General features: G+C 39.7%; 2 protein-coding genes across 2 annotated transcripts; both read right to left on the bottom strand.

Annotated features, from left to right (window-relative positions):
• Positions 1–1,770: 1,770 nt before the first annotated feature.
• f2rl1.1 (coagulation factor II (thrombin) receptor-like 1, tandem duplicate 1) lies at positions 1,771–6,337 on the bottom strand. Its single transcript, XM_058618220.1, has 2 exons — positions 6,170–6,337; positions 1,771–4,308 (listed from the first exon to the last, which is right to left on the bottom strand). Exons 1-2 carry the CDS (start codon positions 6,243–6,245, stop codon positions 3,251–3,253), a joined length of 1,134 nt encoding a protein of 377 aa, XP_058474203.1. The 5' UTR covers positions 6,246–6,337; the 3' UTR covers positions 1,771–3,250.
• Positions 6,338–7,342: 1,005 nt separating this feature from the next.
• Positions 7,343–10,903, bottom strand: LOC131446245 (proteinase-activated receptor 1-like). The gene is made up of 2 exons (XM_058617364.1): positions 10,704–10,903; positions 7,343–9,713 (listed from the first exon to the last, which is right to left on the bottom strand). Exons 1-2 carry the CDS (start codon positions 10,762–10,764, stop codon positions 8,464–8,466), a joined length of 1,311 nt encoding a protein of 436 aa, XP_058473347.1. The 5' UTR covers positions 10,765–10,903; the 3' UTR covers positions 7,343–8,463.
• Between the last annotated feature and the right edge of the window lie 5,470 nt (positions 10,904–16,373).

The raw sequence follows: 16,373 nt of genomic DNA, 5'->3' as shown, positions 1-16,373 counted from the left end.
ATGTAATAAAATGTAGAATAAAATACACGTATCTGTAGTTATACTTTTACTTTGCCTCTAACTATCTTTGTTACTCGTTACTACCAAATCAAATCAGAAGAAGAAGAGTTGGTATTATGGTCTTGCTCAATGACAGACTAGGAGGGCCAGGAATTGAACCCACCACCTTCCAGCTGAAAGACACTGAGCTACCTAACTCCTGACTTTTTCAATACATTTACTTCTAAAACGTAAGTACATTTTATATCAGAAAAATGACCTATGATACTTAAGTACAGTAAATGTCATATATGTTAAGACTTTTAATTAAGTAATATTATTAAAAAAGTGACTTCAACTTCTACCAAAGTCATTTTCTGGTAAGATACTTGTACTTTTACTCAAGTATCCCTTTTTGGTACTTTATGCAAGACTGAGATGTACAAGGACAAGGGAAAATACCGCTGACATTAAATTTTAAAGGTACAGTGTGTAAACATTTAGTTGTGCGAGTTTGGTTTTGTCCATTAAGAACATGGTGGTCCAAAATGGACTGGTGTTCTCATTCAACAAATTATGATGAATCATTTTTAAATGATTTATATGCATTTAAGTACTAATAATGACAATCACAGCTGAAACAATTTATGTCTGCAAATCAAAAGAACTGACAGTCTTTTTTCCTGCCTGTGAAATTATACAGTACACTCCATGACTGCAAATGATTGACAATTAACGATAATTTTATTCGATACAATAACATGTCACACATTCTTCTCTCTTGCAGGAGGTGAATGAGCTGCATATTCACAAATGCACAAACGACAACAAAAACAAATGTAACGTGAGAAACGTATTGAATATGCTGGTGTTTTCGCTTCTGCTTGTGTTTTGGGATTGGTGTGTGTTTTGGGTTTCGCATCGCATTATTTTTGCAGCTCGTTTCTCCTTCTGCATGTGTTTTGGTTCGTTGCGGTGCGTTTGCCTCCGTCGGCCACCGTACATTTCACTTTCTCTCACGCAACAGCACAAAGACTTGGCACAAACCATGTTGAGAGAAGGTGTTTGAAGATGCTGTCGCAGTGCACTTATTTATGAACAAATAACAATGATCCCAATACAGCTGTGACCAAAGCAAACAACATCCAAGCAAATCAACTGTTGCATTTATATTCAACTGTCTACTGTATGCCATTTATTTATTGCAGTAATCACAGTCATATGATCTCAATATTAAAGTAATTCCAAGTTAATCGTGGAAATAAGTAGTATTTCATGTTCAGTATTCTTATAAAACGTGTATCGTACACCTGAGGTAATAAAAACAGTAACTTACACAATCAGGTGATTTTACACTGATAGAATATAACTACTGTATTTTATCTTTGATTTGAATTGCAATATTGTCAATAATGCATTCAAGTAATTGAAGAAAGTAGTACATTGAAGGAAGTAATACAAGGAAAATGTACATAACATAAACATCTGTGCTTTCCTCTCATGTGAAATATTTCAGCCACAGGTCGAGATTCACATTTTAGAGAACATGCCGTTTTATTTCTCATCTGTTCTGGAAAAGAAAACTTAGAAAATGACATCCTCTACAGACAAATCTGCCGTTAGTTTCTGTATTGAATAAAATAAAAAAGGCCATTTGCTTGAGCATCAAATGTTAACCCAGATATTTCCAATTGAATATGAAGGACAAAGGAAAAAAACTGTTTCAGGAACTGGTGTCATCGGTTTCTGCTTAACAACACTAATTTCTCTTCTGATCCACAAATCAGACAAAGACCAGTGTTATTTGTTTTAACATTTTATTACAGAACTCACAGTGTGGCACAACTGAGGTTAAAAATCTAAAATATTACAGTTACAAGTTATTTAGCTTTGGTGCTACAGTAACGTCACCGACTTTATTCCGCTGTTATAAAAGGTAAAATGTTCTCCTGGGAGCGAATAGTAACAGTGCAAATACAGAACTGTAAGCTTCTTTCAATACTATTCTGTACAGACCTGAGGCAAAAATAGAGTTGAAGGAACACATAAAAATAGGTGACCCATGTTTGATGTGTTGAAAAATACAATTTCAATTTGCTCTCTTTGTAAAATAAATGATATATTGGATCTAAAAACTGGCCTGATTAAATCACATTTTCCGTTTAGGCAGACATAAAAACAAGAATACTCAGTGAGTGGACTTTATCACATCAAATCCATAGAAAATCCTGGGTATTTAATAACGTCATAAATAGATCTGATAAAATAAATATCTATACTCCATCTATCAAAATGACAGTTATACTCTGGCTTGGAATGAATAAGAGAAAGTTTGGTTCAATGTCAAACAGAAACCCGAAGCCACAACAAGTGCTGAATAATGGGACTGTTTTGAAAATGAGGAACATCCAGTTTGACCTTTTAAACTGCCTGCCAGTCTCACACCACACAGAGACAATGTCAGTCAAATAAATGCCATGTCTGACAGGGAAATATACGTAAGCTGGGCACTAGATTTTTACTGGAAAACTTTAAAAATATACAAGATACATCAACTAACATGTACAAATTGGAACAAGTAATAACAGCATGGAGATTTCTGCCCATGTCAAAGTAAAATGTTAATATGACCTTCAATTATGTCCCAAGGCTGGGTGATATGGATAAAATCATTTTTCAAAAAAATTAAATCAGTCCGTATTGGTTAACAAGTTACAAATCTTAAATATTAAAGATTGAGTTGTAAAAAACTGAATTTTGTTTAAATCAAAATCAAACATTCAAAGTAGGAGTCAACCTAACACCAGTTCAGTTTAGGACCAAATCCAGGATGGATTAGTGTTAATACTAAACTAAGAGTTAAATATATTATACTGAAATACTTTTAAAATGAACATTAGCATTGAATTTACTCCAAAAGAGTAACATTTAACACTATTCCAAAGTGTATTTGGTCCTCACTGGCACAGATTATTTTGGATTTACTAGCAATCATGTGTTGTCTGAATTATATTATATTTATAATGTGTTGTACCTTTACTATATTGATATTGAAGAAAAGCAGATATTAGGGGTGGGGGGGGGGAATTCAATACAGTGAAATATTATAATACATTTATAAAATAGATAAAAGCAGCACCTGAAAAACTTCAAGGCTTTGAGTGGATCATAACCACGGATGGCTCCCTTGAGTTTCCACACAGATGTAAGACTTCACCGTAGAATAATAAACTTAAATCTACACAAAAAAAAACAAAAAAACAGCGGTTCACTAGCAGTCAGAGCTTTGTGTGTTCCGTGAATCGGACGTGTACGTGTTGCTCTTTCTGGAGTTTTTCAGGGCACTGAAGGAGACCCTCATCCTCTCCACTGTCCTCTCACTCCTGCAGAGGAACGTGTTCTTCACATGCTCCCTGAAGTCCTCCGAGATGAAGTAGTAAATGAAGGGGTCGAAGCAGCTGTTGAGGCTCGCCAAGCACAGCGTGGTGATGTAGAAGCCGTACAGGTTGTTGGTGGCCTCGCGCAGCAGCAGGATGTAGTGCACCAGCAGCATGATGTTACTCGGCGTGAAGCACACCAAGAACATGACCAGCACGGTGATGATCAACACCACGGCCTTACGCCGCTTCTTGGCGATGGCGGCGTCCCCCATGCTGTTCCTGAGGGTCTTGAGCATGAGGACGTAGGAGACGACGCACACGATGGTGGGAACGACAAACCCAAGTATTCCCATTGTCAGGAAGTAACCTGCTGCCGTTTCCTTCTGACCGGGCCTTGTGATGTCGTGACAGGTGAAGATTTTGAGGTTAGCGACGCGGACTTGTTGATCGTACAGATAGAGAGGGATCGTGATGAGCCAGACCACCACCCAGACCGAGATGGAGACGCAAATGGCTACACGGTTGCTCCGATGTTTCCGGGAAAGTGGGCTGACCACAGCCCAGTAACGCTGGACGCTAATGCAGGTGATGAAGGCGATGGAGCAGTACATGTTCCCGTAGAAGAACGCCACCAGCACTTTGCATAGACCCTCTCCGTAGATCCAGTTGTTGCCGTTGAAGTGGTACGCGATCTTCAGCGGGATCCAGATGACAAAGAGCAGGTCAGCGAGAGCCAGGTTGGCCATATAGATGGACGACGGGTGCTTCTCCTTTGTGCGGAAGAGGAATACCCAGATAGCCAAGGCGTTCGTGGGCAACCCAACGGCGAACACGATGATGTAGACGATCGGGAGGAAGACGGTTGTGAGGCGGCTGCTCAGGACTTCTTGGGCTTGGGAGTTGACCCACACGCCATCTTGGGTCTCTGTGCCACTGAAGCCTCTGGTGTCTGTGAGGGCACAATATGAAAACATATGCTAAACAGAAGTGCAACAGGTTTATGTGCGGAAACAGCACCAAACTTGCCTGCACCTGAAACTCAGAACAAGTTTGACTTCTTTCTATTATGAGGCTGAATTATCCTGGCTGTGGCTGAGTTTGTGTATTACAACAATGTATAGGCAAATCCAATGTGTGTTATTTACAAAGCTATAGGCCATGTTAACATTTCCTGTCACATTTATTCTCAACAAAATGACTGCGATCCACAATGTCCATTGCGATAAATGTTTGTTGTGTTACCAAAAAAATGGCTAGAGAACATTTTTATGTGGAAAAACAACATTTTAAAATGTTTTCAAGTCACTCGCGTGAAATATTAATGATTTTCTACATTCACAATTATCCCAATAATGGAAATTCACCATGATAAACAAATTGTGAGTGTTTTTTTTTACTGTTTTTAGCGGCTCTGTGTGTTTGTATGTTTGTGTTTCGACACTTGACCAACAGAGGCTGACAGAGGCTTGATGGGGTGAAGTCTGCCATCTCTGATTGCCTTGTTTAGAATAAAATTAATGAATTACATAATCCAATTTGGAAATAAATAATAAAAGTAATAGTGTAGTGTAAGAGTGAACAGCATACATTAACATAACAGAGCTACAATCATGTAAAAAGCATGTTTCAACCCTGGCCAACATATAGCGACCAACACCCGTTCACTATCACACTCACACATATGGTCAATTGAGTGTGACCAATACACCTCCAATCTCCAATTTTGCATTTCCTTTATCTCTGATGACACATCATGGCCATTCTATGACTTCAAAATAAAATTCTTACATTTGTTTTTAAAAACAAAAACTTTGAATACGGACGTTTATATAAAATCCAGGTAAATGGCACTCAACACATTTTGAGGTTGTTCCACAGACAAGGACCAACAACTGAAAATGATGAGTCACCTTCTGTTTTCAGTCTGACTGGTGAAAAAGTTCTGCAGTTTAGTCCGAGGCCACGTAATATCAGTATTGGTATGATATTGACTAAAATGATTGGATTAGGTATCAGCTCATCCCTAATATTGGTATTGCAGCACACACACACACACACACACACGCAAAAATGATATGAGCCATAATTATAGGACATGGCCATGAATTGCCTTATAAGTGATCACTCTTTTTAAAATGTATTTCAATTAATAAGTAATGGGCAACAAGTGAAGTGCAGTAAACATTGGAGTGGGTTCTGGATTAACCATAGTTAATAGTAGTAAACAGGACTAAGGTAGGTCTGTAACCAAAGATTATTTTCATAAATAATCAGACAGAAAAAGCACTTTTTGGTTACGCTTTAATGACTTTTGGGTTGTATGGAACAAAGAAAAACTGAAAATATTTACACTGAAGAAGCAGAAAAACCGGAAACTTTGTTTCAATTATTGGAAAAACACTACAGCCGACTACAGCTGACGATTAATTTAGTAATGGATTAATCATTGCAGCCCTAGTCAAAAAAAAAAAACACATACACACACATTGGATAATTATGTCTTTGAAATAGCTTGAAATGGCACAAATGTGTCGTTAACAGCTTCAAAGTTCCTATTACATGACGACACACACACACACACCTGAGTGAAAATAGTGAAATAAAAACTAACTTGTAAACAATGTGGACACAACGACATCTCCATGACATTTGTGGCTTGGCTTCGGTTTATCAAGACAAACAGACACAAGAGTCACAGCCACAGAAACGGGGCCTGTGTCGTATGTTCGACGCATGAAGCTCGGTCGAGCTCGTTTTGTCTCGTGACTCTGTCTGAACCGAATCTACGTGAAATGAAGAGGAGACTTTACCTGTTTCTGAGAGACAAGTCTGCGCGACGAGCACAACCAGGAGCAGCTGAAGCCAAACAGTCCCAGGAGCAGCCATGACTGACTGAGTGTGTATGTGTGTGTGTGTAATGTATGTTTGTGTCTCTGTGTCTGTGTGTGTGTGTGTGTGGGTGCGGTCCTCGTTTCTGTAAAATGCTTTTTGACACCTGCGTGACGTCACGGAGTCAGGTGATCCAGGCGCGCGTTTCTCGCAGGTGTTTCTTCATCTTCCTTCCCTTCCGCCTTCTTTACGCTGCCTGAATAAAACCGCTCACATTCATTCATTTACTTGTTTGTTTGTTTGTTTGTTTGTTTGTTTGATGTTCAGTAATGTCAACTCTGATACTTTGTTCATTCATGAATAAATGGCTGAATATGAAAAGGGGGAAAAACAACAACTTCCTTTCCGCCTTCTGGTGCAGACAGACATATGATCACAGAGGTATTTTTATATACAAGGAAATAACAAATTGTGCAATTGTTCCCTTATCTTTCTGTTTCCTAATTTTAAATAACACCTCAGTGTCTCTATTTTATTTTAGTACATTATATGATGTCATTGAGACACAAAGGTTAGGGTTACAGAGATCCAGTATTATTTAAAAGTATATTTCCTTTACTGTATTAACACAAAAATGATTGTGTGTTTTTTGTTTTGTTTTGTTTCTAGATTGTGATAGATTGAGACTTTTTATTTTACCAGATTGCCTGTCCTCTTCCATGGTGTGAGCCATGTTGGACATGTGTGTACTTGTAGAGCCTGATTACATTTGGAAACTGGGATATAAATAGACATAGCGTAAAACTGTGCTGTGTGTGTGTGTACAGCAAAAGGCTTATTCTAAGGCTATGAAAAACAAATGTTTTTATTATTATTATTATTATTATAAACTCAATTAACATTCAATGTCGGCCAATAAACCCTCCCTAGATTTCACATACTGGACCTTTTATGGTTGAGATTGGCACCAGCGCCCCCTTATGTGGAGGAGAAAGCGATGAGTGGACCTTTAATGAAGGTATTATGTTGTTGACTTCCTTCCGTACACACACACAAGCTTCACACCCAAATCTATCTATCTATCTATCTATCTATCTATCTATCTATCTATCTATCCATCCATCCATCCATCTATCTACAGAGAAACAGCTGTGTAGTGGTGTAAAAATGACAGCTTTTATTTACAGAACCCACATTCAGTACTGCACATTTCACACCAGCAGGAGGCAGCATGGAGCTGAATATGCCCAAGACAAGCTGGGTGATTTACCCAGGTTTTTTTTTGATAGTCTCTTAAACACAGTCACAATGATAGACAGACAAAAACACTGGAGTAAGCACATTTTCTATAAAGTACAAAGTAACATTATACAACTTACAAGTGCTTTAACGTTAGCTTTTCAATACATTTATATAGCGGGGAAAAAAGCAAAAAGTAGTTTCCTTCCATTATATTGTATATTATAGCTATTATTTCTATAGGCTGAGGATATAAAACTCAAGATATAGTGCAAACATAAAAGCATTTCATAGTATCACATTTTCAGCAGAGCTGTTTAATCTCAATGAAAGATAAAAACACAGTCAATAGACTAAACTCTGCAGATTTGCTCTGTGCTATAACTTCTTCTCTTTGAACTTCACAACAAAGAGACAACTGTCGACTTCATGTCAGAGTCAGTTCAGTCACACAGTTTACTGTTCTATTTTTCTGCAAACCACAGGAAATGTTGCCTCTTGGACCTTCTGTGCAGAACATAAATGTTTGAGTGTGACATTGTGGTCTTTAAATGATCTTATTTTTAGTACACATTTAGGTTCAATATTGCTGTGTTATATGGTCTTAGATCAAGAAAAGCATTACCAAATGTACGTTCTACGCTTTTTTTTCAAATTGGCATAATATAGAACCTTGACATTGTGATTTCTTAATGGCATTGTTTTAAATTGCAATCTTGATTGTATAACGCTTAATACTTCAACCCTAGTTGGTGCTATTGAGGTTAACTAAAGCCTCTTTGGTTGCCCTAACCAGGTGGTTTTTGTGCTTAAACCCAACCACATTCATTGCCATTCATTCACTGTCATCACCTTCATTTCCTCAGAACACAATAAGTGCGGCAAGGGGTAAAAACCACTGTCATGTTGAAATGCCCGTCTTTAGATGTGGACATCATTTTGGTTCATTTTGGTGACCTCATGTTTATCTGTGGTTTGCAGAAACCTACAAAGGCGACACATGATCCGGGAGACTGTGTTGCTGAGTCACATCTGCTCAAACCAGCAGTTTCTTGTACTGGCCGTTGAGGTCGCTCTTGAACGAGTCCATGTTGGTAACTTGAGTGTGTACTTTGGAGCTGTCTGTACGACTGGATTTTAAAATTGCTCTGCTGCTGGATCGGCGTGAGTCAGATGATGAATGCCGCATGCTGCTGCCCCCTGAAGTCTTCTGACACCTCAGCGCGTTGGACAGCTGTTTCTGGCACTGGGACGACCCAAAGTAGTAGACCAGAGGATCCAGGAGGCAGTTTAGACTTCCCAAACACATAAACACCAGATAGGCTGCATAAGAGCCGTCTGGCGTATCTTGGATCTTCGTAACACCTTCGTGAAACTGCAGGTAGTGCGCTAGCAGCAGACAGTTGGTGGGCAGGAAACACAGCACAAAAATCACCAGCACGGTTAACGCCATCACCACTGCTCGCGTTCTTCGGCGCGAACTCCCCAGAACACCGTTGGGGACCCTGCTCAGCGACCAGACCACGCGAGCGTAGGACACGGCGGTGACGAGCAGGGGCAGGAAGAAGAAGGCGCAGCCCAGGGTGATGAAGTAGATCCTGTAGTGCCAGATAATCTCATGCGCCGACTGGACGTCGTGACAAGTGGTGATGTTCAACTGACTGAGGTGAACAGTCTGTTCGGCGAGGACTAGCGGCACAGTGCCAGCAAACGACAATATCCACATGGTAACGCAGGCCACGATGGCATTCCGAGGCCTCCTCCAAGACAGGGAGTCGATGGGGTAGACCACAGCCAGGAGCCGGTCCACACTGATGCAGGTTATGAGCAGAACTGAGCAGTACATGTTCCAGTGGAAGGCTGCAGTGACGACACGGCACATGGCTGCGCCGAACATCCAGTTGTTGCCGCTGAAGTGGTAGGTGATCTTGAAGGGCAGCAGCACAGCAAAGAGCAGGTCAGCACAGGCCAGATTCAGCATGTAGATCGCTGCCGGCTTCTTAGGCTTGATCTTCAGAGCAAAGGCCACTATCGCGAGGATGTTGATCGGTATGCTAACAAGGCAGACCAGCGTGTAGAAGGACGGTATGAGGATGGTGGACACCGGGCCTGTGAGAAACAGCAACGCTTCCTCTGAGATTTGCAGCATGTTGCTGCTGCTGGTTATGTTCCTCAGTTGACCCAATTTAACGAGATTAGATGTGGTGAACTCATCGTCCGTATATTCTATAGACTCGTCCGGCTCTGGCATTCCAAAAAAGCCAAAGGTCCGCCCGCGCGCTGTTCCTGGAGAGAGAAAAAGTAAGAAAAACGTTTAAAAAGTCAGAGAATCCATGATGTAAGAAAGATTATTTACTCAGAACATGAAAGCATATTTTAGAGCTGAGATTACTATCAGATATTCTACAGGATATTCTGCTATTTTGGTCATTACAGAACCCAAAGAGTTAAATGAAGAAAAAAAGAGTCTAATAAAGTATAATTGAATAAAAGGCCATGGTTAAAAAAAGGAAATCTATGTATCTGCAAAATATTTGTCCTCTTTAAAAACACTTTTTTTTAACCTTTAGCATTTTGGCTGCTTTCCATTACTATGTTTGAATATACAGTATATACAGAGGCTACAAGAGTGTGCAATATAGAGTGTCTTAAATCCTTTTTTTAGCACAACCTATATGCAATCTGATGAAAAAATGAATAAGTCGTGAATTCTTTTGTTTGTTTTGATGATTTTAAAAATCCCCTTTTCCCCAGAATCCTGTTATTTCTGCTAAATTATTGAACAGAAAAACATAGTCACCAATTCCAAAAGTATTGGAAGCTTTCAATTTTGAAAAGGCATTTTTCAGCTTAATAAATAATCATGGGTTATTGTCTCAAGAAATGTAGCATTCAATTGTGGACGATACAGCGAGCAGAATGAAGTTGCAGTGATCTATGCTATTGAGTCACAGTGATACAAATTTAAAAAAGTATTGTGACACAATCCAATCGTGTCAAAAGCATCATCCCAGTAGTGAATCTGCATCTCTTGTGGATGGGTTTTGTCTTCCTGATAGAAAAATGAACGTAACAGAAAGACAGTTTTGTGTGGTCACCAAGACCAGAAAGTGCTGTATATTATATTATTTATTTCTATTTCCTTAGACCTAAACAAAGAAAAAACAACTAATGTTTTCAGCTCTATTAAACCCAAAAATTGATGCCATAGTTGAGTCATGTACTACACATTGTTTGATATTTCTTAAATGGCTTTTTAAATGTAAGTTTTCTTACCGTTCTGGGCTGAAGCAGCACATGTGCACGCCACAAGCATCAGCAAAGCCTTTGGAAACATGGTGCCGTGTTAAAAACAGGAATAAAAAAAGACTCAGATATGATATTAAATGTTGTTAATCCACGCGACTCTTATCTGTCCCACGCTTTCTCTGCTCCCTCTGTCTCTCCCTCTGTCTCTCTCTCTGTCTCCCTCTGTGCGTCTTGTTTCCGCTGGTCTGAAAAAAACAAAAAAACAAAACCTGGGTACCAACCAATCATCAGCAGCAGAGTCCAGGCTCAGAGAGAGACATTCCTGTCCACTGAGGTCACCTTTCCCGTCACACAGTCTTAGCTACAGCAGCACCCCAGTGGCTCATAAGTATGAAAATTGAATAGTTCAGTTTGGTGTCTGGTTTCTCTTCATAGGTTATCTCACATTTAGGAGGGTGTAGTGGCAGAAATTGAACATTATACTCATATGTATGTTTTTAAAAAGTGTATCTCTTTGATTTCTTTTGAGTTTGGTTTTCATGGTAAAAAACTTTTATATAATAGGACTTTATGTCATTTTGTGCTGCCATGTTTCTACAGCTGGCAAAACTATATCACGCCTTTCGCATTTTGAAGTGGAAGCATAACATGCAAATGAAGAATGGAGGAATTCCCGCTTTGTTATAATTTGCAGTCTATTGGATTAAATTTGTGTCAATATTTTTCAAATAACACTTTCTAAGAAGCAGATAAAATATCGATTTAATCATTCAAAAATATTGTCTTTTACTGTTTGAAAATACACTTGTTTTTTGTTTGTGGGCGGGCCCTAGGAAGCTGCCTGCTGATTGGCTACTGGATGTTGGAGCGACAGCTCAATGGACCTGAAGCGGTCACAGGCCTGGAGTCGCTGTCCATCTGGAATTTATATATATATATATATATATATATATATATATATATATGTATATATGTATATATATATATATGTATATATATATATATATGTATATATGTATATATATATATATGTATATATATATAAAAATTCCAGATGTGTGTGCTTTAGGCAAGGGATTTTATGGAGGCTGTCATGTGCAGCCCAAATGGACAAAATGTGCTTTTCTCACTTTGAAGCGTAGTCTTACTATTAAAACGGAAGGGGGAGCAGAGAAGTCCACCCTTTCTTACTAATCTGCAGTACTGGACCAACATTCTCGCAGCAGTTGTTTTAGAAATGTACTTCCTTCCTTTAGTGCCAGAATAAGATCATGGTAAGATATACATTTTGTTCAGACATAGTCAGAATCAACAGGAAATTCTTGGTCATGCTTCCTCTTAAAGCTGCAGTGTGTAACTTTCAAATGTAAACGAACGCCCATTGCATTCAAGATGCTTAAGCGTTTCCGCTGTTTGGAAACGAACCAAATCGGACAGAGAGTTCAAGTGACCAATTTAAAGCAAAACAACCAATCTTTGAGTCTTTATTTATCCGCTTATGTAAACACGCTGTTCAGACTCTAATGTCATACGTGATGTTTTGCATCTACCTCTGTCTGCTGGACATGGGAGCCATGGGAGCGTTTCTCTTTTTTTTTTCTTTCCTGTGTGTGTTTCTTGGAGATCTGCAGTTCATATAAACTTCAAGAATAATGCGGGGGAGAGCAGGAGTGTGTGGGGGAGAATGAGACGCTTTCTCTCTGTGAGGGTTTGTTATCAGATAATAATGACAGGATGAGGTGGGAGTCGTCTGACTCATTCATCCTGCAGCTTTACATCCACTGGGACTGACGTGAGCTCACAGACAGCCAGGACAAATCCACTTCCTCTCAAGAAATATCCACCAGAGTGATCTGTGTCCTATTGCTTTTTAGATATATGATCAGCCAGTGCATATCCTCCACCTGCATTTATTCTGTTCCAAACGTGAGTCAACGAAAACAAAGTGTTTGTGAAGAAGCTGGAGGCAGCCAGTGTCTCGTTTGTTACGTCATGACTGAGAATGTGACCGACCCCCGGCTTTGAAATCCATGCAGACAGAAACAATAACAGTCACATGACTCAATTTATGAAATTCTTGATACAAGTGATCAGTGTAATAAAAGATTCAACTGAGACCAAACCGTCAAATCCAAGAGAATATTTATTAGAATGGTTACAATCAACATCCCATGACAACGAGAATGTGATTTTCTAGATGAAAACAAGAACTCCTGTGTGCTGAGTTGTTGATTCACTGCTGTCTCCATCACTAAGTGCCATTGTTTTATTTGTTTGTTTGTCTGTTGTTCCTCAGTGAGACTGAGTGTCTGCATCATAGGCTGCCAGATATGGAGCATTACTGATTCATTATGTTTAATGTGTTTTTTTGGCCTCATATTTCAATCTCCTCTTCACTCAGAGGGAGATATTCAGCTCTTTTGTGGTTGTCCATTAGGTGCTGGTCACTAATTGCTGGGTATTTCTTTTCTGCAGCCTGATAACACAGCGATGAACTGTGTGTGAGCAGTGGGCGTGAACCAAAAACAACAAAATGGTACAATACAATAGGTACTAATTATTTACTATACTTCATCTCCACGATCGACCCATGTATAAGCAGTTATCAATATATTATCATCGATTAAACCCGCTAATAATAGCTGCTTCACATTTTGTGTGCAGAGGCAGAGCAGCTGGACATGGCTGAGGTCATGTTGCTCTTGCAGCCCGCTGTGTTTGGGTGTTCCTAAAATAACAGAAGCCCATTCCTGCTCACACAAGGAGGCAGGATGCAGAGTGTGGGAGATTAGGTCCAAACTTAAGTCACTGGCACCGCCTCAAACGAGTTTCATTCCTGTTGTTTTCTGCTTCCACTCGAGGATTTGATTATTCTGCCATTCAGTCAGCACAGGGACAAGAAGAGAACAAACAATAATCCAGGTGAGGGATGAGAGTGTGACAAATGAGGCACAGTTTACTGTTTTCTCCTTCCTGTCTTTATTTTATGATTCAATACTTTTTTCATAAGTGTCTTTTCAGACTGACTTCAGTTACTTTTCATTGACAGTAGTTGGTCAAATAATCTCCAAACACAAGCAATGAATGACAGCGAGAGAGAGAGAGCGGGGAATATGATGTCATCATTTTCCCTAAAGTATTTTATCCGCTGTCTACACGGAAACACGAGGCGGGCGTTTTGAGATTTTCAATTTGATACAATTATGTGACGAAAACCCCCCCCACCCCCACATTTTTTAAAGCCTAAATGTGTGACCTATAAACACACCCACCAGGATGTCCATATAAAGAGTTGTGTATTATTCCCACGGCAATTTACCGTGGGTGCACCTGCGGCACAGACCTGTGCCGCGTGAGCACTAAGGGTTAAACCCCCAAATCCGGATAATCTGTGTCATTTTGCAGATTTTTAATCTATACTGTATGTATGAAACCAGAACAACATCTGGCACCAGAGCATAAAGTGAAGTTGATTGCTGAACCTGATAAGCAGCATTTCACACATTTAGTCTGGGTCAAATTCAACTGCTGTAATTCTAAGCCTTCAGTTTAAGTTGGGAAACACTGCCCCTAGAGGGCACAGAGGGTACATAAACATCATTCATGTATATTGTTAAAATCATACTGTGAGTTGGACGCTGCCAGCAGCTTTGTTGCAGCTTTAGCAAAGTTTGGATGACTATCTGTATTTATTTCTGTTTTTTTTTTTTTTTTTTATAAACATATTTCCAGAAAATACAGACAAATATATAATTATAATTTGCATTTGGATTGGAATGATGAAACATGTAAGGCTCAAACATTTCTGGTGTAATGGGGAGGTTGTTTATAGGTCACATATTCAGGCCTTTTTATTTTATGTCACATTTTTAGTCGTGATATAAAGTAGCAGTAATTGTGCAGAAGTCACAAAAGAGTTTTTTTCTTTTCTTTTTGTTCATAAAAACGAGACAAGTGAACTTTGAACTGTGACGTGTTTCCCTCATTTCACTAATTTCACAAATCCAATCGGATTTTAAACATTTTGAGTACTTTTTGTTCAGGTGTGAAAATATGTATATTTTTTCATCAGATGTGCTGAAATACTCTGCGTTCTCAGAGTTAAAGATGTTCAGTTTACTTTTCCAGTTTTCGATGTTTTTCCTTTTAGATAATTTTCCATGTCAGGGTGAATCATCACTGCCTGTCACTGTTTGTCCTTCATAAAAACCTTTTTAATGGACTAGAAAACGAGGTCAAACCGGACCATCGTTATCGTCCTATCGTCCTGTGTTTGCAGTCGCTTCAAGTAAATCCACGTCACATGCCGACATGTCAAAGCGCTTTCTTTTTCTCTCTGTCAGAGGAAAGCAGAACGCAACGGCCCCTTCTAGGATACGAGGTGACGACTGTAACACAGGAAGCAGATGTTTGTTTCAGATGTGCTGCTGCTACACAGAGGAAGGAGATGCATCACGCCTCTTATCTGAACGACCTGAAATACTGAATGGTTTCACAATTAACAAAAGTTGCTCTCCTTTTTTTTGTGTGTTCATAGAAGAATGTGAGATTAGAGGTTTAAATAATAACATTAGCACGATTGTAGTTTGGTTGCGCTGTGTTTGTCTGACAGTAAACAGAACCTCTCTGACCTTTCACTCCAAATATGAAAACAACATGTTTGTATGTGTGTGTGCTCGGATGATGCTACAGTAAACTGCTGTGATGCCTCGGTGTCGCGTTCTGAGTCACGCGAATGTTTGTCAGCCGCGGTGACGTCGCAGGCGGGGACGTGGAGACAATACATCTCCGAGAGAGCTGTCGCACGCTCTGAGGTCGAGCAGATGCTCGTACCGAAAACATCGACGCCCACCCCTCTCCTAAACAGTTTAGAGGAAAACAAGACAGAGGTCACATCTGCGATCAGCTGGACGCAAGTGATCAAAGGGAGAGTCCAAAATGAAAGCAAAAGAAACAGCAGGCAGGATCATTTTGGCCTTAATGATAACAACGTCCATATCTCTTAGCGTAATTCACATTAAATACCAGAGTCGGGTGTTTTCCTCTCGAGAAATCTGATGATGGTGATAGGAGAAACTGACCAGTCTCAGTGCAATTAGACTCTCTGCTGCAATTTGATACCAACGTAGATACTGTTGTTAAGTGTGAGAACTGGGGAAGCGAAACTCTTTCATGTGTGTAACAGGTGGTTTATCCGTCCTTCACTGAGAATATGTCAGTTTTCTTTATGCGACGGTTTCAAGCCTATACTTGAACCACTGAACAGCGTCACCAAGGTCTGTCTGAGTCCACCAAAGAAGTAGAAATCTTCTCTCTGGTGAGAGCGCGTGTCCAACACGACCACATCCTCATTCTGTCAATTTAAAATAATACCGTCAGGTCGGCGTTTTAAATAACCGTTACCTTACGGTCCTTCACCCCAGCAGTCATCAGAGTGATAAAACAAGACTTATTTATTTTATTCCTCCTTGAAACGTCACTGTCTTGTTAATTGCGTGGAACAGTTCAATTGGTCACAACCATTCCATCCTTCCCTTGGGGTAGCAGAGTAAAATAGTACAGTAGGGTCAGGATGGAGCTAGACCGGCTCCATCCATGACAGTCATCTGATGGACGTCCTCCATTCTTGTCCATCGTGTTGTTGTCTGGTGTAGAGCTGACACGATGAATCGATTATTAATCGATTACTAAATTAAT

The sequence above is a fragment of the Solea solea genome, chromosome 19, assembly GCF_958295425.1.
Source record: "Solea solea chromosome 19, fSolSol10.1, whole genome shotgun sequence".
NCBI classification, from domain to species: Eukaryota; Metazoa; Chordata; class Actinopteri; order Pleuronectiformes; family Soleidae; genus Solea; species Solea solea.
This window is presented reverse-complemented; position numbering and strand designations above follow the sequence as displayed.

Coding starts and splice junctions, on each gene's coding strand:
- LOC131446245 (XM_058617364.1), bottom strand. CDS start 10,764: ATGTTTCCAAAGGCTTTGCTGATGCTTGTGGCGTGCACATGTGCTGCT. Junction 9,714..10,703: donor TGCTGCTTCAGCCCAGAACG/GTAAGAAAACTT, acceptor TTCTCTCTCCAG/GAACAGCGCGCGGGCGGACC.
- f2rl1.1 (XM_058618220.1), bottom strand. CDS start 6,245: ATGGCTGCTCCTGGGACTGTTTGGCTTCAGCTGCTCCTGGTTGTGCTC. Junction 4,309..6,169: donor GACTTGTCTCTCAGAAACAG/GTAAAGTCTCCT, acceptor GTGCCCTCACAG/ACACCAGAGGCTTCAGTGGC.